Source organism: Tribolium castaneum, chromosome 1, assembly GCF_031307605.1.
Source record: "Tribolium castaneum strain GA2 chromosome 1, icTriCast1.1, whole genome shotgun sequence".
Lineage (NCBI taxonomy): Eukaryota > Metazoa > Arthropoda > Insecta > Coleoptera > Tenebrionidae > Tribolium > Tribolium castaneum.
Window position 1 is genome coordinate 32,770,769 of NC_087394.1, and position 24,549 is coordinate 32,795,317.

The following is a 24,549-nucleotide window of genomic DNA, read 5'->3' on the forward strand; positions in this document are numbered from 1 at the left end:
ATTGCGAAAATCAGGCACACTTCATTTTTTTAAGGAAAACACCCCGATTTTCAAGGGTAAACAGAAAAGCGCAAAAGATCGTGTAAACACCACGATTTTCAAGGGTAAACAGAAAAGCGTAAAAATCGTGAAAACCCTTTTTTTATGATTTCTTTAAAATGTGAGCCAGACGTAACAACTGGATCTATGGTTTTTGTTGAAAGAAAAAAAATGACCAAGAAAACTAGGCATAATAAGAGTTAAAAAGTTAGACATATTAGACTACTAAAATTGAAAATCAATTATTTTGCCAAACATATAATACTTTATTCAAAATAAATTAGCTAATTTCACAACTCTTCAATTAATTCATATTACATAATATAAAAACTTAATTTCACTTTCTAATAACAAAAAATAATTAAATTACAATGTCATATTGCCGAAAGTAAGGGATACCTCTGTAACTGACTGCATACGAGGTATCATCAGCTTTGCAGTCTCACTAAAATCCTGTGTAGGACAAGGGCAACGAACTGGCACATAATCCACTAAAGCATAGGTTTTATCATAAGTATATCCTTTGGTGGCTACTATCATTCCAACACTCATTGCGGTTATATTAGCAAATAATTTGTTTAATTCTCCATCGCCCTCTGGTAAAGGAATGCAGAAATCCTCCACAGTTTTACCTGGTTCGACATAATCGGGAGTTCGATCTTTTAATTTGTATATGACCCTCCATGCACACGACGGTTGACAATTCCGTTTCCATGGCACGATGTCACTAATAACCACATCCTTGTAGCAACAACGTAAAAAGAAGTTCTTGGCATCGTCGATGGTCGTTTCAAAAGGACACCCAATGACCATGGGCAATTCATCTAATTTATTTATACATTAAAAAACAACACATATGTATTAAAACTTACTGTTCGTATAATTCGGATATCTTACTACTATACCATCTAAAGACATAATGGCGGATGTGAGGCATGACAAACCATACAAGTACACCACTACTGGACGACCATAGAATAAGAGAGAGGAAGAAGCGAATCTCTCTGTCTACCCCTCGTTTTTTCGCGAAAGCGCCACCTAACCCGGGGAGAACGAACTAATTCGATAATAGCGGGAAATTCAAACAGGACATTTTATTTATTTTCCAAATTTAAAGAATTATAAATGTTAAATGTTTCTGTACTCATGCACTGTTACGAAACATTTTAATAAAAAAGCATCTGTAACAGTTGCAATAGCACAAAAACATTTAACATCCCTTAATAAAATGAAACAAAGTCTTTCCAATAAAAATTTATTGAAAAAATAATAACGTGCTGGAATGTATAGGCAAAATTAATTTAACTCGAATTGTTCTTCATAAACATACTCAGATGTAATAATATGTGTAAATACATTGTCTAAATATACACAATGATCCAGAGAAACTGAGTATGTTGGCATCAGATTAAATTATTGAATTGCTACCTGAAAGTGTACACTATTGGTATCCTTTAAAATTTAAATTCAGATTGCTAACAGACACAGTATTTCGGGATCAGTCTGTATAAATACATCAGTTTTGTTGGTTTGATTACTTGTCTACAGACTGTTCAGAAAAGCAAAAAAATATCAAAATTTTGCTTGTAACCTTTGACAATAGTCCAATTTTTAAGTCCCTTAAGGCTAAATTTAAACAACTATTTTTCGAAATTTATTCGTGGTTTACGGACGTTTGTAAAAGCGGCCCTAACACGTACTTTAACAGTTTGATGTCAAAGTTCTTGATAAGTTTTGAAATTTTTTAAAAGTAATCTCGATTGCATCATAGTTATTAGTAAATTACTCAAACACAAGAGAATTACAAGTGTGCTAAAATTATTTTAAATAAAAAGCCACATATCTGATATACATAACTATAACTGGAAGTTAACTGATTAAAACTACCATGTAATCATTTAAATTTATAATAATAGTAGGCTTTAATATTGATTAACTTGTATGATACTTGTAGAATACGTTTTTTCGCTTAGTTTCTAAATTAGGCAATCACAAAAAGGACAAACCTTGTTTTTTTAACAGGCATAGGCGTTATAACATTGTGTAAAACAACATAAAAGATTAAGACATAGAGGGACATGGCGAATTTGAAAACCTTGAACCATAGCAAGTCCTAAACCCCCTGCTTTCACAAAATACTAGCTTCGCAACTACAATAAATTTATTTATTATTATGAAATACCTATTAATTACTGCACATTATATTTAACTCGTCTTCATGGGATTTTCAATTACATCCCAAGAACCGTTATCATCTCCAAGGACAGTCTTCACCTCCTAAACATCAAGAAATTCCTTTATTAGAGAAGTTTGTGTGATCCTTCTTGGTGTAATATGATTATATTAATATCTAGAAATCGCAATTAATTGTTGTATAGACACCTTTCAATAACGTTTACCTTAATTTGCCTTAAGTTGATTCATGCTTCATTAAAACACTGTCATTCACACTATACACTAGATTCAAATAAAAGATCCATATAAAAGTAGAGATGTTTGATCACAAAAACATCCAAAAAATCACGTTAAATCGTTTTCTGAAGTCTTTAAAACACATTAAAACAAAATGTCGCCAAAAACCGCAACGACAGCAAAATAATCGGCTGTTGATAAATCAAAGAATTAAAAAGAGAAGTGTGCGCACGTCGATTATTTTTAAGTGAACCTTCTTTACTTTTAGCAAAATGTGTGACAGATTCCTTTAAATTTACAGATTTCTTTGCAACTGACGCGACCTCTAAGCTGGAGCACACGAACTATTTTAGCCGTTTCCCCCCTTTGCCCCACCCCTCCCAGTGAACACATAATTTGTATACACTTTCAGGGGCCTGTGGACGACTGGACGAGTTCATTTCATCGATCGTTTTTCACGGCGCGGCAGCTACGCGCAGAAGCATAGACGCGCACGCAATAGAACGGATAGAAAGAGGGGCACACTGGTTATTTTGTTCAGCGGGTTATTTTATTATTCAAATAATATTTTGGTCAAATTTTTGTGGGAAATGAATTAATTAAGAAACGATGTTAAACCAATTCATTTAATAAAATTTTCGGTTGTTCCAAAGCAGGTACCTACATATAAGTATAAATAAAATTTTTCTTCAACAGTTAAAAATAAGAGTTATCATAATTACAGTTAATTATTTTCGTGATTTATTAGAAAACAATTATATGAAAATGATCACAAACGATTAATTAGTTTTATTATTTGATCGATAAGACCACATTTAAATCCAAAAACTGTCAGGTCAAATTTATCAGATTTAACTAATGTGTTCGAAATATCATCAAATTCGTAAAACATTTTATCTTTAAAGAAATATGAATTTCTATATCTGAATGCTCTGTTTATATTTGGAGGTAGTCCAGCAAATAATTCTGAAATAAGACCGTTTTTTTTTTATCTAAACAAACACTCATCAAACTCAATATATAAAACTTTATCATAAAATATATATATATGTTTTTCCAGAATAAGTTCTAAATATCGCATCAATTCTTTTTCCTTTTGGTATACCTAAATTTTCAATAGATTGACCATTGTATCTACTTTTAACATTAAAACTTGGAAAATCAATTAAATAATATAAATTTTTAACAACTATTAAAACATCACCTGAAGGTCTTTGATATATATGCGAAACTTCTTTAAAATCATCTGGCAAAAAATATAAATAATCTTTATTTAATTTCGGTTCTTTATCATAAGTCATATCTTTTAAATTGACTAACCAAACATACTTCTTATAAAAAATATACATATGATGATTTGCAATTAAAAATGTGTCAATTTCTTTATTACAATCACATAAATTCACCATAGGCTCGTGAGTCGAAGACGAATTACCAACAGTATCTTTTACTCCGACTTTGCTTACAGTAGGTTTAACTGTTGTTGTTGTTGGTATTAATTCATATTTTAATCGTTCAGGTCTTCCATATAAATATTGAATTGCCCACATACTGTATAAAAATTAGTTTGATCATCAGGTGTATTACTTGATTCACCAAAATACCAATTTTCTGATTTATCAAAATGAATTCCTAGACATTCATCATTATTTGGAAAGAAGCCATGTGCTAAGACATTACCTTTTCCGTCAAAACTGCTAGAACATATTCCTTTTTCGAGGACCCAAGGTGACGAGGACAAGAGCATAGAGCAGCCCCTTCCGCTCAAAGAGCCCGACAAAAGCGGCGACAGCGACGGGAAAGGCAACTTCAGTTTTTTGATCGAAAATTTGATCAAAACTCCGCTAACGGCCATCAAGTCGCGGAAGCGGAAAATGGCAGAAGAGATCGACTTGAAATAATTTTTTTATATTAATTAATCTCCAAGTCCCATTGAGTAAGATTTTGTTATGTTTTTAAGGGGAGTACAGTAGTGGCTTGAGAATTACGTCAAAAAATATTAAAACCTTTATTACAGCAAGAAATAAATACAATTAAAAAAGGTAAGTCGAGTTAGAAAGGAAGTGGTCGTTAAAATGGTGTAATAAAATACATACTGTAAGTTCTCAACACAAGTTTGGTTAATAAACGTAATAAAAGGCTGGTTTTAGTGTTATAATACTATATCCTCCGCATTGTTAATATAAATAACTCTATTAATAAAATAAATATGTTATCTAGTATGTTACATAATGCCTTTGCTATATTATTATGGAAACAAGTTCTTTCTACCGCGAAACGAAAAGGCAGATTTAGTGCACCAATACAATGTCTTTCCTAACGTGAATATGAACTAATGAACGCTAATATGCCGATAAATACTTAAACCTGAAGTCACAGTAGAAAATCTAATAATGTAAATATTAAAATTGGCTTTACCACCTGATAAAACACCCATATTGTCTTGCCGTGTGTTGAAAACTAATATAAAATTGTACTAAACCTTGCATATACAGTAATAAATATTTATCTATATGAATATCGAAATACCTTACTAATAAATATCACTAGTACAAAATAATTTCAATAAAAAATTAAAAAACAAAAAGCAATAAATAAATATAAATATTCTCAATTAAAATTTTGGCAGTATTACACTCTGCTGCAGTAATAGCGCCTGATATAAATAATAACATCCAATTTGCAGTACATAAAATAAATCTTACAACAGTTAATTAATTGACTCGAATTATTTTACAAGTGTAGCATTTTATAAACAACACAAAATACACAAAATTTACAAAAGAAGAGATAAGTACAGTGCCACCTTAACTAGTTAAACTAAATACAATCAACTGAAGTCATACCGGTTTAAAATTTTATTCGTTTTTGTTGAGGTAACTAAAAGTTCAAATATACAAAGTGCGTGAACACTTCGCATAAGGTCAGACATTTTCGCACATACATGTTAGGTCTAATCATATTCAACTATTATAAGTCTTGAATGCGACGTTTAGCTATCGTAACTCGAACTATTATGATGATCTGCTTGGGGCGACGGCGGAGTCGAAAGGTTTGAACTGTTATTGCTCGCGATCGAGTGGCGAGGACTGCCTTTCTCCGTGCCCTAGACAAAACCAATAACGCGGTTTCTACTGCAAAACAACTCACCTTGATCATATCGTGCAGCGACGACATGCTTCCAATGCTCGCAGGATCTGGGGAAGGTGACGTGTCGGAAGGGCGCGGCAAGGCCGGTGGAAGATCTCGCGGGCGCGGGGGCGCAGCCCGCTTGGCCCCGTTGTACGCGGGCGGGAAAGGGGGCCCCCGAATGGGGTTTGATATTTCTAGACGCTTGCGTTCGCCGTGTTTCGGGGGCAGGGGCGCCATCTTGGTTGGCTGCTGCATGGTAAGTTTTCTCGATAAATTTTATTTGGAATTATTTGGAAACTTACTCTTGGTTGCACCTGAGGACCGTAGGAGGACTGATCAGGAGTATCAACTAAGTTCGTCGAAAGATCAATCAGTCTTTGTCTCTGTATGCCCTCGCCGGGGCCCATGTGACTTATGTGGTTGAAGTTTGTCGGCGCCGAAATCAGTTTTGACCGGCGGTCCGTGTTTCTGAAATTTTATTCAACCACTCAGGAAAAATGCCCCCAGTGCCTAAACTAATAATTTTTTGTGGCTAACTTACATTCGTTGTGACCTGTTCCCCTCTCTCAGCGAAAACCGCCTCCGCGGTCTCTGCAAAGTCCGTCCGTCTCTATCTAACGTAACCACATTATCTAAATTAATTAATTCACCTGCAAAAACACCACACGTAGTAAAACAATCTCAAACATAGAAAAAAAAAACCTACGCTGATGTATATTAGACAGATACAGCAGATGAGTTAAATCATTTAGAATGCACAACGAAAGTGCCCCACTATCATTAAGAGGCTTTGCTTTCTTGATATTAAGAGTTTGAACCCATTCTCCCGTTGCACAGTTAAAAATATCGATATGGGTCTCACTATAAACGATGAGATGACCATCTCTATAGCCTACATCAAAAAAAACTAATCAAACAAAATAAATCACACAATTTTATACGTACATATGGCTGTCGGCACTGCTGGATACATTATTTCCCTATCACGAGATTTGCGGCCGTGTCTATCAACATAAGCCGCCAAAGTACCAAAAACTAGAAGGTATTCATGCCGAGGCAACTCTATCACTCTTAGTGCCTCAACTGCATTACAAGCCAGCGTGGCATGTAGTGGATTCTCCGAACTCACCAAAGCTAAATCAAACAATGACACAAATGTAAATAATCAACACAAACTTACAAAAAAGTGGTTGTTCAGTTTGTAGATTACAAATCGTAAAATTCGACGGAGAACCGATACAAAGTCGGCCATCTGACAACAACTGCAAGGACTGAACTGGCGCCCCCAGATTTATGTCCCGAATTCGATGGTGTCGCGTCCGTGTCCTCGTTATCTCGTATATGATAACAGTCGAGGAATTTTGCTACAATAATTGCTTCAACACCAAATTTCCACGAAACTAGGGATAAAATACCTGTTTTTTAATCGCCACACATAGACAGAACGTTAAGGGCGCCCTCACAACAGGCCCCACCGTCAGCACCGAACACCCTTTACTCTCCGCCACTTTGATCCATTCAGTCTCATCGCCGTCCAGTGCTCTGATGGGGACCAACCGTACGTATCTCTGTTTACCACTGACCACGACCAACAGGTGCTCCTCACTGATATACTCCAGTTGGAAGATCTTTTTGCCTTCGCCGATTTTCGCAATCTCGCTGCGGTCTAGATCGACACAGTGAAGTCCTTCTTCGGCGCCTAGGACTATGCGATCTGGGTCGATAATCGCAGCACTTAGTGTGTTTCTTAGCAAAGTTAGGGAGTTATCGATCAATTCGCGCGCTAGTAACACCGTAGTGTTGGGTAAATTGTTTCGCTTCATTATTCGATGGAGTTCGGAGAGGGCGACCACCCATTTGTTCTTTTCGGCTTCGGAGTCGGCCAACATCAGGGTGGAGTTGCGCGGGCCCGGGGGCTCCATCAAGGAGGTGGTGATCTGATATCCATTTTATCTCACAATATTGAAAACATAAAAATGACGTACCTTGAAGATGCAAGGAATGTCCTTTTTGTTGGCGTGGATGACGTCAGAATCCTTAACGCTAGAAACACTAAACAGTGGATCCCTCATATCTAAAACTTGAGCTACGTGAACACTTGGTAAGGCATTTCGATCTGCTGATATGTCGTATAAAAACAGTTTGAAGTCACAAACAACAACAAATTGTCTGATCCAACCTACAACCATAAGATAAATAAAAAACATTACACTCCCTGAGATATTACCCTTTTTGACACCTCCTTGCTTGGGCACTTTGACGTAGCCCTCGTAAGCAGTTCCTATGCCTCTAGTGGGGTCAATCCCCAGCGGTCTCTTGGCTGAAACAATCGAATAAAACAGTTGCCTTCTTTACCGCTTTAACTCACTCTGATCTGACGGTAACGGACAAATTGCCGGCACATGTGGACAACACGACGTGTGACAGGTAAACCCGCAAATCTCGCACACCATTCCTTGTCGCATCAAACCGACCATCAATGACGTGCAGTGATTGCATTTTGTAGGACTAGAAAAAGTTCGCACCAAAAATTGATGGTTTTTGTGTTTCATTGGAGACTGGGAATCGTGCTGCTGTCGAAAAACCAATCAAAATTGGGAGAACTAACAACTAAATCAACCATACCATGCTGAGTTCAGACAAGTTACTCTTAGAACTCGTCAAACTTAAAGCTCGGTTGTCTTCGATATCGCCTTCCTCAGACTCTATCGAGCCTCCTTGGTACAAAAGTGGGGGCACGTTGTCGTAAGTTTGACTTTGGACTTGCAACTGATTGTTTTCCTTGAGGAATTGTTCCAAGTAAGACATCTGGGACGAAGGGCGTTCCAAAACTGGACAAAAAACATATTAAAACAATTACAGAATTGATGCTTGTACAGAGGTATGGTGAACCCACAAAGTACGAGTTCACAATACTTTTGTTGTGAGACATTCCACAATTTCATAAATCGAATTTTAATAACAAAAACGCCACCACAAACAACAAAATTATTAACATTTATTATTTGCATTTTTATGGAGGAGTTTCTACGTTAACAGTTAACGGGGTAATAGAAAAACAGCGCACTGAATTAGCTGCAAAACAAAATACATTATTGGTAACACGATATTAGCACTCCAAGCAGTAATCAACAAGGATAAATAATAAAGCAACGCAATACAGCAGAGCGGATAAACGAAAGCTCTTGAAATCTTCGGAAAAAGTACACAGCACGTATCCGCTCTACTTGTAGTTATAAAACAGGCTTTTAGCTAAAAAACGTTTCAACAAACTAACCCTTGACGTGACGCTTGATGAAAGACGAAATTCCAACAACACTTGCTGCATGTAATAATCAAACATCATTCTTTAAATGATACTTGCACACAGTATTTAATAGAACAAAACTTGAGGAAAGAAGAAAACTATCTTTGAACTAAAAACTATACCAAAATTCAGTCCAAAAAGCAACAATATCAGAAAAAACTCAGTAAAATAACTATAAAGAGCTAAAAGTATTTCGAAAATATTTGAAAGGTGATAATTATTTGTTTGAGTTAATAACGTAATTTTTAGTGTTAGTAGCTTTAAGCGAAGATAGCTTTCTTCCGGTTTTCTTGCCAATGTGAATAATTTTATTTTGTTAAAAAAATGTATTTGATTTTATTTCACACGTTATATACATTATTTATCACCTCATTCCATGACACTTTCTGGATGTATTAAAACTCTAAAATAGATATGTAAAAATGTTTTTCGAATCGTATCATACTAATCAATTGTAGAGACGCATGAAGAGTAACAATATTCCCCAGAAGCACGACGTAATCCCAATGACCAGAGGTAGATGTTTCAACCACGCACCGACTGTACATACACATATAAAAAATTACCACCCGCCTGGGAGTGCTAATATACACTGCAGCCAACATAACTTGAAATTTTAAGCAATACAGTAGTGGCTACAGTGCTTATCACAATCGTTTGATTCACCGTTTCAAATAAATCAAACAATCAATTAAGCAAGCATCACGTGAATAAATGAAGAAAAGAAACAGAACGCTTGTGCCAAAAATGAACCGAAAACTATAAACTAGTAAGAATAAATTTACAAACTTACATCCTTCCGAATCAAGACGACTTTGCAACTCCTTGATTTGTTTCTCCTTCCTTTTGAGATCCAAGGCAAAGGCCTCGTTTCGCTGCCTCGAATCTCTCAGATCTCTGTGAAAAAATTAAAATTAAATTAAAATCACACGACTAAACAGTCGTACTTTTGCGCTTCTAATAAGGCCTCTCTTGTTTTGCTCAACTCCTCGCTTATAGCTTGCTTGGCTTGAATTTCCGACTGTAGTGAGCTCTGAAGGTTGAGGAGCTCCATCTTGTCCAGTTTTTGCGACCTTCGGTTCCTCCAATTCTTATCAGTGCCACCCATCGCATTTGAAACACCTCAAAACGACACAATCAAACTTGAACGTCATTTAAACCAGCGGTAAAATACCAGCATGTTTCAAATAATCCAATTCTTCAGTCATTTTCGTAGCCAGCGCTTGCAAATAAGCCCTAGCATCCTTTTCATCACTAACCCACTGTATAATCTCGGCAAGTTGCGACTCCCATTGTCCCAACGCTTCTTGTTTGTTCCTCAACTGTTCGTATTCCGCTTCTAAAGTCGCGCGTTCCGATTGCAAGCGCTCCACAGATTCAGTCAGCTACAAAACCACCACACAATTAATTACTTATCACAAAAAAAAAACAAGAAAAAAACGAAAACAAAACTCACAAACTCAACATTTGCGGTAAGTTTATGATTATCGTCCAACAAAAGTTGTTTGTCGCGTTCGCTTCGACGATTCAATTCGGCAATCATTTGTTCAGAATCGGAAAGCGCCTCTACACGGTGTTTCTCTTGTTTTTCTTTAAGTTCAGTCACCTAGACGTGTCCAAACGAAATAATAGAAAATAAAAAACGAAAAAAAAAATAAAAGGGGGCAAAAACATACTTCGCGTTCGAGGAGTTCGCGATGGGACTCGGCTTCGTGGAGTTGTTCCCTAAGTGAGGATAATTCCAGATTGAACCTGGCCTGTTGTTGCGCCAAACTTTCGTTGTACTGAACCTGCACACTTTAATCGTAAAAACTGAATAAAATAAATAATTTCTCACCTCCAATTTTTCCAGTTCTGCTTTTAGCCTTAAATTATCTTGTTGGTCTCTGGGCCCTAGCTCACTCCTCACTCTCAACCGATCCGACTCTGCCTGCATTTGCCGACAGTACTCCTCCGAGCGTTCCCTCAACTTCCTTTCCTTCGTTGCTTCAGCTAGAGCTTCATCAACGCGAGATTCCAACTCCCTTCTCAATTTCTCCGCCCGTCTTATGTCGTTTCTGAGCGAATCAACTTTCTGCATAACGGCTTCCAATTCCTCCTCCTTGTCCCTAACCTGTCTGCTAAATTTCTGCTTCTGTTGTCGCAGTTCGGACAACTTATCGGAAACCTCCGTATACTCGGCCATGGCCAGTTTCTTTTGTGCCAACGCATCTTTCAATTCCTTGTCTTGAAATTTGAGTTTTTCATGAAGGTCTAACTTCTCCTTCATTGCTTCTTCCTTCTCTTGTTTTAAAATACGGTTCAGTTTTTCCAATTCTTTCACTTTTGCTACAAATTTTAAATGTAAGAAATCGCAAACCCAAAATAATGGTATTACCATTTTCAGCACCATCTAAAGTATCAATGAACAAATCCTTCGAATGACCGCTTTCGAAGCTTCGCAATTGCGACTCCAGCTCGCAGTTACGTTTAGTTAAAGTGTTAATTTCATCTTGCAATTTCCTAGTGCCGTCAGGCGACATTCTCTTATCCATTTCCTTTTCTTCGTTCAAATTCAAACTCACAATTTCGCCATTATTTCGTTTACTTTGCTTGTCCGCTAGATTGTTCGTTATATTCGTATAAAGGTTACTCAAGTCGCATATACAACTAAAAATAACGTTTGGAAGCAACGAAAAACCAAACACTCACACAATATTACCTTCCTTGAGTGAAAGTAAAGCCTACAAAAGGCAAATGAAGTCCGGTAAAGGCATTATTGGCAGTTGGCGGCATGGCATCCGACAGTCGGATATCAGCATCGTCTACGTCAAAATTTGATGTATCTGTTGGACTCGAAACTTCGGGAATATAAGGCGCGTTACTATCTCTAATACCATCCCAGTCGACACCCTCAAACCATGGATGGTTCTACAATAAACCACCCATCAAGACAACAAACTCAAAGTTCTTGTCAAAACGTTAATTTCATTTAATTGCGTTTTTTGCCTCAGATTACTAAAGAAAAATCACGTTAAGACACACCAAGGCCACAAAAATGTTGCACCCATATTTTAATATGTGTAAGTGCAACGACTGTGCCACCGAAAAGATGATTTAAAATGTATGTTCTTCGCCACTTAAACCCGTCGCGGTGGTACTTCACCATCGGCAGAATCGACCATTTGGGACTCATACCATACATGGTCAGGTTAATGTACCTTTGGCTTTACAGTTTCAAAGTTTGAGACATTTGAAACCAAGATTACAAAGGAGGTCTGGTGTGTCCATGATTTCATAAAAACTGCATCATCACTGGCAAAAGCAATAATTGTGTTTTTGCAAAAAAAATGTTTTTACGTCTATTAAGAATACTAGCAAGCTTCTGGTAAAAATCAATAAATTTATTTAGGCAGCAAAAGAAGCCACAAAAGATGAATAAATATAAAAATAAATGTATAGTGTTTAAAATAAAAAACAAATTCTAATTTCTGTGTAGCTATTAGTTTTTGAGATATATTAAAGAGACTCTTTATTGTTTGAAAAAAATATGTGTATATAAACGAAGAATTTCGGTTTTTAATATTTTCATGCATTTTCTATAAACATAAAGGTTAGTAAGAATTAATTAAACAATGTTTGGTGATATATTGTTTAAATTTATTTTAGTTAGTTTTTATATTTGTAACTTCAACTGTCTTTTTTTAAATATAATTTACGTTTTTATGTTCTATTTTTTTCCCAACATGTCCAACGCCATTTGGTTTTATATGAATAAAGTTCTATTCTATTCTATTCTAATAAATCGTGAAATAAATTTTTATTTGCAAAAAAGACCTTAAGAGGTCTGAATACTGAATTTATTATCCTCATTAAAAAAATATATTCTAAACAATCTAAATAAATCAGACAATTAAAAAATAATTATTGTGTAATTTAATAAAATACACAGTTGTTAATACGCAAACAACACGTTAAAAAAAACACTAAACATTTAAATAAGACCTAAAAATTGATTAGAATTAAATTACGAAATTTATGAGAAAAAAAGGCTGTTCTAAAGATAAAATCAATACAGCACCAGAATCTATTTAGTAAATAGTAAACCTTCATAAATTTGTGAACGAAGTTCTCAACATACATAAAGCTTACGAACATTAATGATTGTACCATTGAGTATTTTTTTTTTTTTGGTATTATTAGCAACTGTTTAATTAGACATCGAACGTTTTATTTGATTTGATTAAAATACCAATGATTAAATTAGCGCTCACTAAAAATGGTGGCAGTTGCACACAACCGGATATTACGTCCATTGTGGTGTACAACCAATACAATGCTGCAAATAGTTTTCAATGCCATTTGCAATTAAAATTTGAAGCGTTAACGCATCTCCTTTTTTTCAAATAATTGCACTGACCTTAAAATCCTGTATTCCATTCTGTCCTAAACGAAATTCTTGACTACAAATTAACTGCTTGATTAAATCTTTCGCCGCATCAGACACATCAACATCAGTCGCAAAATCAAAACAGTTTTTATGGTTCATTATCTTCCCGTAAGTTTCGACCAAGCTTTCGGCGTAAAACGGTGTTTCACCAAACAACATTTCATACATGCAAACACCTTAAAACACAAATAATTAAACAATACTACCATGAAATTTGTTATTAAAACAATTACCTAGAGACCACCAGTCACACTCTGGACCGTATTTGCCTTGACCGTCCTCCATTGCCTTTAAAAAAACTTCGATAAAGTGGAACAAAACACGCAAAAAAACTCACTCTGAGTATCTCTGGGGAGATATAATCAGGGGTTCCAACAGCAACATTGGACTGCACTGTTCCATCGTCATTTAATTTCAAACAACTACCAAAATCTGCTAGTCTAATATGGCCATTTGCGTCCAATAACACGTTGTCGGGTTTAATGTCTCTGTGTACATATCCAAGCTTATGTATCGAATCTATGGCTAAAACCATTTCAGCAATGTAAAATCGCGCCATATCTTCCGGAAGACGGTCCTCAAATTTACTCAACAGCGTCAATAAATCGCCCCCACAATAATAATCCATCACTAAATACAAATTAGACTCATCCTAGAAAAAATCATTGAGTTTGAAGCGTAAAAACCCGACGAGATTTTACTTGAAATGCATAATGTAAGTGCGTAATCCACCTCCTATCTCCATACACTAAAACATCTCTCTCCTCCTTAAAACACGCAGTTTCCGCCCTTTTAAGCATCTCCCACTTGTTAAGAATTTTCATTGCGAACACTTTCTCTGAACCTCTAAATTTAACTACGCAAACTTCACCGAAAGCCCCCCTACCAATGACTTTAATTATCTCGAAATCTTCCCTAGTTAGCCTAAGAGACTTTACTGAAGAAGCTACAGGTTTCACTAAAAAACGAGACGTAACGACCAAAACGCCCCGAAAAAAAAAACTCACCATATTCTATAAAATCCGACACCGTTTTCTCTTTACGTAAACTAGAATTACAGCACTCATCGTACAGAACGATGAGGATGTCGATGAGGGTTTCAATGCTGAAGCTCTGCCCCTTTGCCAACACGGGCCCCCCAAGGAACAGGGCCTCCAGCTGGCGGAGGCGCCGCTCCCCAGCCCCTGCCACGCCCGGCATGGCCCCCACGCTGTTTTCACTCATTTGACTGTTGCGTTAGCACCATCTGAAACATGCCACCATTGAATGGAAGCAATTGGCACCTGTCAAGTGGCAAAATTGGGAAAATTTCCCGAATGTAAATAGATTAAAAATTGCAAAAACTTGAATTGATTAGGCACTTCCTTGTGTGGGAAAGCACCCAAATACGCAACCGATAACGCATTCTCATCCGTGCTCGAACCTCACGACGGTAAACACTGATAAGACCGCACAAAACATAAATAACAACCTCTCGGTGAGGGATCACTCCCGACTTCGGTGATTTTTTTTCTTTATTTTTGCCCTTCGTGTCACGAATCTGCACTTACGGCTGGTTTAATTGTTACGTTAGGGAGGAATGCGTGTGAAAATCCCATTGCTAAGGCAGGATTTTGTCCTCTAATGTTAAAACTAAAGTGACGAAGTTTAACCTATATATAAACATCGTCTCAGACTGGGGCAACTTGCCGACTATCGTGACGGATAGACCAAAAATAAACGGGTTAAAAACAAATCGAACGTAAATCACCTTTGTCAAGCAGATCAATAGTAAATAATCAACATTATTTGGCCATTTAAAATACACTTCATTGATGACTTTTGGCAGCCATTTTTACAACTCCCCTACTGAGTGTAATTTGGGTACAATGAGTCACAAAGTAGATTCCTGTCGCAGCTGGTGAGAGCGGTCACGTGGGCCGCCTTTGTTTGCACTGCAAGCGAGAGATAACGCCACTTTCGGATGCTTTTTGCACTTTATTTCAAATAATAAATAATAATAAAATATCACAAATATAAGCCACAAATTTGAGCTAGAGTTCCTATATTGGGAACTCTAATTTAAGCTTTCCTGTAGTGCTAGTAAACAGGAAGTATTTTTTTGCGTTTTGTAAACTTCCGGGCATAAATTTGTTTCTACTTTTTTGTTGTACAATTCAAAAAAGCTGTTAAATTAGCATGTAAATATAAAAATCGGTCTCTCTATTATAGTTTAACGTAGTTTTTTTTGAAAGCGTAATCTATTTTTAAAATTTAAAAAAATTAAATAGCTTACAATCAGCATTACACTTCTGCACACTTTGTGCTTCAAAAAATTTTTCAGGCTCATTCTTATTCGTGGACCATCCTGTATAGATTGTAATGTTGATTTTTTTGTAAACGTAAAGAGCACATTATAGCGTATTATAGTGATATGTGCCCCATATATTATTCAGTATTAAATTAAGATGTTTTGTAAATATATGTAGTCACAAAAATAATTTTAAACGGGGAGAGGCTAAGAGGTAATAGTTTTCATTGTAATGTAGAAAATAACAAGCACAATAAAATTTGGTTTTGAATCTTTTTTTTTTTTTTCATTTTTATTCTAAATTATTAATACCCGATTTTTAAACATGGTAAAAATATATCAGTGTGTTGATCAACTTCTATATCTATATCTATTTTTCTGAAATTCCAAGTAACAATTAAAAAAATGTGATTGTACATAAGTGCCTGATGATTTAATTGATTTAATTTATTAATAAATAGCATAATTTTTATTATGTACTTGTATCTATCTACAAGTAATAATAGAAGCACAGTTTTTTTATTTATTTTTTTTTTTCAACTTAATGGTCATGTCGTTAGGTAATTTGTTTCTGTACAGAAGAATTATTAGAAGATTTGGCGTCGTTGAACTCGTCGAAATTATTAACAGAGAAAAACAAATCATTAATTAACTTTTTTTCCTAAATTACAAAACTAAAAGTGAGATATCCGAAAACAGATTAATGAGATACGATCTAGAACAGAATGAATAAAATTAATATAACCAGTATTCTCCCGTGTTACGCACTGAATGAATGGACTCCCGTAAATTCGCCGCATCTTTCTCACCCATTAATTACCAAAATCGAATTACAATACCCCTTTCACAGCCACAAAGTACCAAAAAATATCCCCCTTTTTACGCCAACAAACAATCAACAATTTAAAGGCCCCCAAAATTTAAAAAAATGCAATTAAACCAATTTATTATGAATGGTAGTCGCCAGCTTGGCAACGTCGCACATTCTTTACCCAAGCAAATCAAAACCAAATCTGAAACTTTCTAAAAAAGTGGGAAATAAAATCACAAAAACACGCCATCTGACAAAGCAACAAATTCCAAACTCGCCGGTGCAACAATTTCGAATTTGCTTCTCGTTTTGGTATTAAAAACCCGAATTGTTCCGCCTCATGAAAGCAGTCTTTGCGCGACTAGCGCAGCATATTGTACGCAATGGAGTTGTGTGTGTGTATAAATTTGGTGTTTTTTAAAAACATTTATTTATTTTAGCCTAGTTTTCAAAGAAAATTTCCACAAACCAAGTTTTCTGGCATTAGTACCACCGCACGCAACTAATGAAGCCTCCAGAAGGGTCCTCCGGAGTGCACGAACGCCACTCTCGAATTAACTACTGGATAAAATTGTTACACAAAGTAAGAATTCGCCCCAAAAACCGTAAAACACGGCCCCAAACCACCAAATCACGGCCGTTACGTGCCTTCCAGGTCCCCGGCGCCCAGCCGTTGTAACTCAACACCCGGCCCTTCGTCCCCGCTCTAATGGTTCTAAGACACCAGCAGGAGAGTAAAATGGCCTCTGAACAGCCGGTGAAGAAGAAGCTGCGACGCGGTGACAGCCCCGACGCCCCCGATGAGCCCGATTTCATCCACAACGGGGTCTCCGCCCTGCACCTGACCTACCCCCCTACTGTGAACGAGGAGGATCTCAACACCGTCAACGCGCAGTTCCATGGGGGCAAAGTGTTCCGGACTAGTGACGTGAGTGACAGTGACAAGGACCCCCCGACTGTGGAAAACATCACCATACAGCCGGCCCCCGACATCAAGCAGCAGATGCTGGTGGACGAGGAGGAAAGTGAGACTTTTTACAGCTATTTGGTGAAGCAGTGCCTCTGCGACATCCCCGAGGGCGTCCTGCGCAAGCCCTTCGAGGGGCACCAGGTCGTGGGGGAGGCCGGGACCCGGCTGGCGATGCTAAGCGAGTGGGGCACCCCCCAAGTGCTCCAGTTCCTCTCAAACGTGCATTTGTTGTTCGAAGTTTACTTGAAACAGAACAACAACGGACACATCTGCTCCAAAATCGTGACGATTTGTGACACCTTCGTACGCAACGAACACAACTTAATCGAGCAGATTTTATCGCTTTGTGAGACACGGGACAAGTATATCAATTATCTGGCCGCCAAAGTGTTCAGTAGTTTTCTTATTATTGCCAAAACTAACATCAACAATGAGTGGCTCGAAACAATTGTCGGTTTTTTAACAATTGAAAACACCGACTATGTCAAAATGAACTTCGCGCTTGAAATTATTAAGCGAGTCGTGGAGTGGAAGAACGTCGATATCCACGTCCTGGAGGAGCCCCAAAGTCAGGACGTGGCCGGGAGTAGCTCCCAAAACGTGGAAATCAACGTAAATTGCGTGTCGGTTCCGTACAGCGATGCCGAAAGCTACGACACTTCGGGGATCAAGGGCTTGATTATTAAAAGTCTGGAAGCGAAATGGCCAGAATTGATCAGTAAAATTCAATACTTGATCACTCAGAACAATTCAATCGAAGCACAAACTTGCGTTTTGACGTTTCTGTCTCTTTGGGAAAGCACCATTTCGGTCAAAGCCAACTTAAGTGTGATTGACACGAAACCGTTCTACGCCCATTTGGAGAATTTTGTTGGGTTGCTCAACAGTAACCTACCACCAATCATTTGGAAGCAGTTACTGTCCCTCTTTAACGAGGTTTTGTGCTATGGGAGCACTCTGGCATTGCAGGTACGAAAAACTAAGTTAGGAGACGAAACAAATACAAAACTGCGCCAAATTGTAACCAAAAAAATACTACTATTAAATTAATTTAAAAGGATTGGTTTTATTGACCGAAGAATACATTTTAGAATACAATACAGAATGCAATAACATTTGCGTATTTGACAGATTTAGAATTCAAGCGGTTTAGTTTTATATTTTATTATTTTACTCGAAAACGAAACATTTTACAAAATATTTACAAGAGGCAAAAAACTTTATAAAGTGAGTGGGCTTTCAAATGCTAGTAATACCAAAGCCAAACTAAGTTGTGCTACAAAGTTATGAGACAATTTATGCCAGGGGGGCCCTCGCAGCTCCCTCTAACAATATTCCACAACCTTATAATTTGCACTATCAAAGGATTATCTATAACAACGACTGTATACCAAATTTTATGAAAATTGGATAAGCAGTTTTGAAAATAAAAAATATGATCTGTTTTATTTTTAATGGTTAATCTATGGTTAAAAAATGTGCAATACCTCGCGGGACAGCCTGTATGTAGCAACAATTATTTTATTAAGAATTTTTGCTTAGAACATCCTTTGAGCACCGTTGGTTTGAAAAAACATAATAGAGATCAAAAATTTTCGATTAACAATTATTTTAAATTTTTGATCATATAATTTTTTTATTAATTAATATTTTGTTATAAAGGACTACAAAATTTTGAAAAAATACATGCATAGAGAAAAAATAAACTATTTAATGACAAACGTTGATTCCTATGCGATTAATTACCCAACAAATAATAAAATTGTGGACTTAAGATATTCAAAGTTTTTTTCAATAATTTCGTAACATTATTAACATTTATAGAAATGTTAATAATGTTAACATCATGGAGTGTTTTTTTTTTATATGCGACCAACTAACTATTCACTAATTTTCAATAAAATTACTAGCAAATTTTTGTGAATACAAAATTCGACGAATTTCTCCGAAAAATATTCTCACAGTAAAAACTCGCAGTGTATTTTATTATAGTATCTCAAAAACTAATTAATGGACGCAAAAGAATTAGCTGTTGCTGTTAAATACTTAATTTTTTCTCTACATGTGCGATTTTTTTCAAAATTTTTGCTACAAATCCCACTAAAAAAATTAGGGTTAATTTTTTTTTTTAAACAGCTGGTCCAGCACAGCTCCCGTCTTCTGTAGTTCAGTTATAGTTATAATTTAAGTTGTAGTATTGATATTGTAGAGATTATTTATACTCTGAGATACATTCCCGGAAATTATTTTTGATAATACAGAGTGTCCCAAAAAAGTATGACGTCAACATAATATTTTTTTAATGACATGCTATTTTTTGTGCTCATCAGAATGCCTTTCAAGCTTCTTACATGTCCCTAAAGGTTTTTTTTATCGATTCAAGAAATAAAAACCAAAAAAATCGGTTTTACACTTTTTGTATTAAAAATTAATAAAAATAAAAAAAATTAAATGACAACCCTTGTTCATTTTTATATCATTCGATGCAGAATTAAAACAGGATCATTTTTTCTTATCACAACCCTAACGGAAATCGTCACACATTCGGAGTTATTTGCCAAAAACTTGTTTTGTCAACTATTTTACTGACAAATTTAATCAATAAAAGTCGAAAATGGCTCAATATTGTTTAATTAACATTAATTTATTGTAACGACATTGAAAAGCCTACCTTTAGGAATAATTTATGCTTAAATTTATCAGCAGTTAATCTTAATTACAGTTTTGTAGATTTACCAAAGTACTACATGATTTTTTCAGTAGAAAAATTTACACTCTTTTTTAATTTATTGGTTTTGTGCCCAACATATGTTCGCTACGATTCATTACTTGAACACGCAGTGGTTTAATAGCATTTTGTAATGAAAAATTAAATCTTTTCACTTTTTATCCACTTTCAAATTCCAACAAAAACATTTTATAACCACGAAAAATCGCATAACCAAAGGCAACGCTAGTATTTACCACCACATACTTTTAAAGTGACTCTCTGTAATGTAAGAAATTAATTGCAAAATAATTCATGAAACGAGGAATTAAGAAAATTTCGTCACCAAAGGGCGTCTGGTTAATTTTGTTCCCCAATTGCAGGACATGCTCCCGGAGGACACGTGCCAGCTGGCCCACTTGATCGTGCGCTACGTCAAAGACTTCCGCCTGCTCGACAGCCTGCCGTACAGGCGCTCAGAGGGCTACACTGTGAACAGCTTCGTGGGGACGATCCCCAGCACGCAGCCGACGCAGTCCAACATCGACAAGACTCTCTTGCAGAAGATGACGCTCCTGGTGCTGAAGAGCGTGGCCATCACCATCAAGGAGACGCGCTCGGACAGCTCGGACTCCAGCGTGGGGTCGGAGGACTACGACTTCTCGCACGACATGCAGCTGATCGCGCGCTCGATCCGCGACGTGCTCAAGAAGGTGGACGTCTTCATCAAGCTCAGCTTGGAGTTTCACCCCGAAACGCCCTTCTCGAAAATACTCATCCATTTGTTTAGCGATCAAGACGATTACATGATCGAGGCCATGGTTTGTACGCTGGATATTAAGACGGGGATCTCGTACCAGAACGCGTTGGCGCCCGATTTTATCGCGATGCTGAATCCGGTCCACTCGTTTATCGAGTTTTTGAAAATTGTTAGTCATGATTCGGACGTACTATTAGATTATTTAGTCAGTAATGAGACGTGTTTCTTGTTGTATCTGTTGCGGTTCTTGAAGTATACGAGGAGGAATTGGGATGTTTTTGTAAATAGTTGTTACGAGGGCGGAGCGTCGAGGACCAATGAGCTTGATAATACAATGACGGTTTTGATAAGACTTAAAATGCAGATTGATCGACTCGTGTCGAAGGATCTTTTTCCTTATAATATTAACCCCATTTTAAGACTGCTTGAGATTTGCGAGAATCTTTACGAAGGCAACGAGTACAGCTGATAGCTTTAATTTTTATTCGGTTTTTTTATGTGTATATAGTTGAAAGTTTCCGTGATATAGTACAAAACCCTCCCATTTCTTCTAATTTATTTTTTTATACATTTTTCAAACAGGACAGACAACATGTCCAGTTACCACGTATTTTGCATAATTGGCGATTGTGTTTTTGATGAAAAATTTCATTCAACGCATGATAAATATTATTAATTAAAATGAAACGATCGCACAGATAACGAAAGCAAATAGTTTCAAAATAATTAAACTAATGAAATGTTTTAATTGGGGAAATTTCGCAACTGGGCCAATTATAATTATGAAATTGTTAGTGTTACCCAAAAAACATGTGTCCCTAATCTTACAGATGACAAAAAATCACAAAAGCCACTGTTTTTTTAATAACTACCATATTTTTTCTAATTAACTAGCGTAAAACAATTTAATGCTAGTTGCAAAACAGTCACTTTATAATTGGTTTTCTCTTTTAATTTCTGGGTTTTCTTGAGATTCAATTTGTCACTAGGGTCCAATCTAACAGAGAATCACACGAAAATACAGCAAGTTTAAGGTTGATAAAAATAGTTATTAATGACACAGTTAAAGATTAGATCTCTCATTGAAATTGTAAATAAAATTAGCTATTGATTTTTTTCAAGTGATTAAATAATTTATAACAACTAATTTTGAGAGAAAAAGCGACGTTGACATTTCCATAATTTTGAAACAGCTAGTTTGAGTTCAAAGTTACCAATAGTCCCATAATAAGGAAATTCGGCCAAAAATTTTAGTCGAATAGACAAGAGAGTATTAAATAATTCCAATTTATTGCTTCACTTTTATTCAGTTTACAGCTGCTAATACAATAAAATTAATTTAAAAAAAAATCTAGTTTTGTTTGTTTTCTTGGAAAGACGATTTACAAAATAACGCAAATTCATCTTTTAGACCAAAATTAGGTATTTGTGTACGAAATTGCCATGTTGCCAGAGTGTCAATTGAAAAAGTCCCGAGATATATCCGTAGTTTTACCAGCGACATATTGTATTTCCAAATTTTCCATTTGCATTTATTGAGCAAAAAACTCGTTTGTTTTTATGTACATATTTAGGAAAAAAGTATGAATCACTAGGAAATTCCTGAAACGTTATCTTGAACAAACACTCAACGTTACATATTTGCATTTCTTATTTTGCACCCATGAATTATTTGTTTTGGATGATAAAACCTTATTTTTGTTAGGGCATATGTTAATAAATCAATGTTTATCAGCATTAAAAATTCAATGACCCTTTGGACAAGTTGTGGAATTTAATTTTCTTCCCCCGAGTGTCAATATATCGGACAAAATACGTCTACACTGGACATGTCGAACGATGGAAGTAAAAAAAAACACAAATTAAAAAATTCAACTTCGGTTCGGTTTTCCCAGACTGATAAGTCGTTCATAGTCTAAGAGTGCGTTTGTATTATCTAACACTTGTTAAAATAGAATTGAAAAGTCTGTAATTAACTTATTTCCTTTATTTATTCTTTCGAATAGGTTTATGTAACAAATGTAAATTGTAGTTACCTTATTTAAGTTTTAACAGTGTAACTAATCGCCCACTTACAATTTGCAATATTAAGAGTAAGTCGCCTTGTATTATTTTCCATAGTTCAAATTATATGCGCCGTGATGAGAACTTGTGCCCATAATAATGTAAAAAACAAGATGTAATAATTTAATGACTTTATTATTTAATTTCTAACTTATATAAATAAAAGTAACGATTGGCAGGCTCATGAGGTCCTTCAGAGGAGTTAAAAAAGTAGTTGTATGTATATAAGGTATTGATTATAATACTTTAATATTTTTAAAATTGTACATAATGTACTAATGTATTTTTTTACCCAATACAAAACGTTTTAATAACAACTGTATATTTCACTGTTAGGTCATCGGAAAAGTCGTCAGGTAGGTAGTTACGTTTACTTGATACAAATGAACTGATAAATCGGTGATAAATATAGAACAATCTAATTATCATAATCTTCATCAATACACAGAGTGTCTTCAGTGTTCTGATTGTAATAATGGTGTGAAATAGGTATAAGAGGCGGGATATTGTCGCAGTTGACTGGCGGCGTATTTTCTTGGACACTATTAGCGGGCCCCCTTGTTGGTACTAAAGGGGGCACAGGTACGGGTTCCGCCACCGAAATGCGCACTTTGGGTCCTTCCTTCGCCGGCTCGATCAAATTATTAACTGAGAAATTGAACTTTTTCGTCTCTACTTGCGCTACTTTAGGTCCATACTGGATAACTGGTGTTCTAGCCGTGGACGTACTCTGCTCTGTGTAAAAATTCGCCGTTACTTCCGGCTTCGAAGCCTCCACTGCTGCCGCAGGCTCCTGTTTTGACTCGGCCTCCTGCAGCTGTTGCGCTTCGAACATCAGGTTGTTTTTGTTATCTTCTTGTGCACTTGCATCAGGGATATTTTTCACTAAGTCTTTTAAAAAGTCGAAACGACTCTCGGATAATATACATTGCTTCATGTGGGACGGAGTTAAAGTCTTGGCGTTGCGGGACTGCGTTATTTGCATTGACTTCGTCAGCAGCGACTCCACAAACAACTCCAGCGTTCGGGGTAAGCAGCGTTAAGGAAATATTACTAAAGTGAAACCTCAGACTTGTTTTCATTTTACGATCACCACTGAGCTGATAAAATTATATCTGTATTTTTTATTGCAATAGTGGCTACGATAAGAGAGTCAAAAAAAAAATACTTTTGTGAAGCCCTAACAGTGCGTGCGAGACAAACGCAATTAACTGCTTTGCACAAACGTGAAACACTCGCTTAAATTAAATAATAAACAGTCAAATAATTAAAAGGATATAGATTATAACTGGTACAGCTTGTGCCACTTTTCCAACCTCTTCATCAGTCTGCATTATTTTTTTAATACGGCCCTGAAAATCCCCCAATTAAATAAGGAATTTCCAAAATTTGGAACGACTTACTGCTGGAAATCTGGCATTGTATTTTTTCTTTTTTGAAGGCATATCTAAAAATCTTTGATTTCGTTTCAATTTGTCAACAATCACTTTCTGAAAAATGACAGTTTGAGGTTATATGTTGTTAGGGATTTTTTGCACACTTGTCAAAATAATTGTCACTTGTCATTTTTTCCTGAAATGGTGGGAAACAAAAAATGAAAATAATTTCACAATTTCTTGAATAAATAA

General features: G+C 36.1%; 3 protein-coding genes and 1 non-coding gene across 11 annotated transcripts; 1 reads left to right on the forward strand and 3 right to left on the reverse strand.

Moving 5' to 3' along the window:
- Positions 1-281: 281 nt before the first annotated feature.
- LOC657698 (uncharacterized) lies at positions 282-2,857 on the reverse strand. 2 transcript variants are annotated; one of them, XR_010333812.1, is made up of 3 exons: positions 2,439-2,857; positions 912-2,389; positions 282-863 (listed from the first exon to the last, which is right to left on the reverse strand). It is a non-coding gene; the product is annotated as an uncharacterized LOC657698 (transcript). The 2 variants fall into 2 exon arrangements; XR_010333809.1 differs by having other exon boundaries at positions 912-2,857.
- Positions 2,858-4,445: 1,588 nt separating this feature from the next.
- On the reverse strand, positions 4,446-15,201 carry gek (genghis khan). 6 transcript variants are annotated; one of them, XM_064356217.1, is made up of 27 exons: positions 15,070-15,201; positions 14,327-14,565; positions 14,021-14,277; positions 13,657-13,971; positions 13,553-13,607; positions 13,290-13,495; positions 11,592-11,800; positions 11,268-11,539; positions 10,728-11,218; positions 10,567-10,680; positions 10,347-10,496; positions 10,065-10,275; positions 9,838-10,012; positions 9,684-9,787; positions 8,861-8,905; positions 8,209-8,414; positions 7,952-8,153; positions 7,811-7,903; positions 7,569-7,762; positions 6,999-7,520; positions 6,764-6,947; positions 6,529-6,717; positions 6,290-6,475; positions 6,125-6,233; positions 5,886-6,051; positions 5,602-5,832; positions 4,446-5,557 (listed from the first exon to the last, which is right to left on the reverse strand). In XM_064356217.1, exons 2-27 carry the CDS (start codon positions 14,541-14,543, stop codon positions 5,444-5,446), a joined length of 5,217 nt encoding a protein of 1,738 aa, XP_064212287.1. In that variant the 5' UTR covers positions 14,544-14,565; positions 15,070-15,201; the 3' UTR covers positions 4,446-5,443. The 6 variants fall into 6 exon arrangements, with proteins under 6 accessions (XP_064212287.1, XP_015833076.1, XP_064212283.1 ...); XM_015977590.2 differs by having other exon boundaries at positions 7,952-8,156; XM_064356213.1 differs by lacking the exon at positions 15,070-15,201 and adding an exon at positions 14,870-15,007 and having other exon boundaries at positions 7,952-8,156.
- A 1,455-nt stretch (positions 15,202-16,656) lies between these two features.
- lin (lines) lies at positions 16,657-23,238 on the forward strand. 2 transcript variants are annotated; one of them, XM_064356252.1, is made up of 4 exons: positions 16,657-16,813; positions 16,861-17,003; positions 17,076-18,359; positions 20,481-23,238. In XM_064356252.1, the coding sequence occupies exons 3-4, from the start codon at positions 17,130-17,132 to the stop codon at positions 21,324-21,326; spliced, it is 2,076 nt and encodes a 691-aa protein (XP_064212322.1). In that variant the 5' UTR covers positions 16,657-16,813; positions 16,861-17,003; positions 17,076-17,129; the 3' UTR covers positions 21,327-23,238. The 2 variants fall into 2 exon arrangements, with proteins under 2 accessions (XP_064212322.1, XP_971311.1); XM_966218.4 differs by having other exon boundaries at positions 16,657-17,003.
- Positions 23,147-24,455, reverse strand: NC2alpha (Negative Cofactor 2alpha). The gene is made up of 3 exons (XM_966159.4): positions 24,325-24,455; positions 24,201-24,273; positions 23,147-23,950 (listed from the first exon to the last, which is right to left on the reverse strand). Exons 1-3 carry the CDS (start codon positions 24,364-24,366, stop codon positions 23,340-23,342), a joined length of 726 nt encoding a protein of 241 aa, XP_971252.1. The 5' UTR covers positions 24,367-24,455; the 3' UTR covers positions 23,147-23,339.
- Positions 24,456-24,549: the final 94 nt, after the last annotated feature.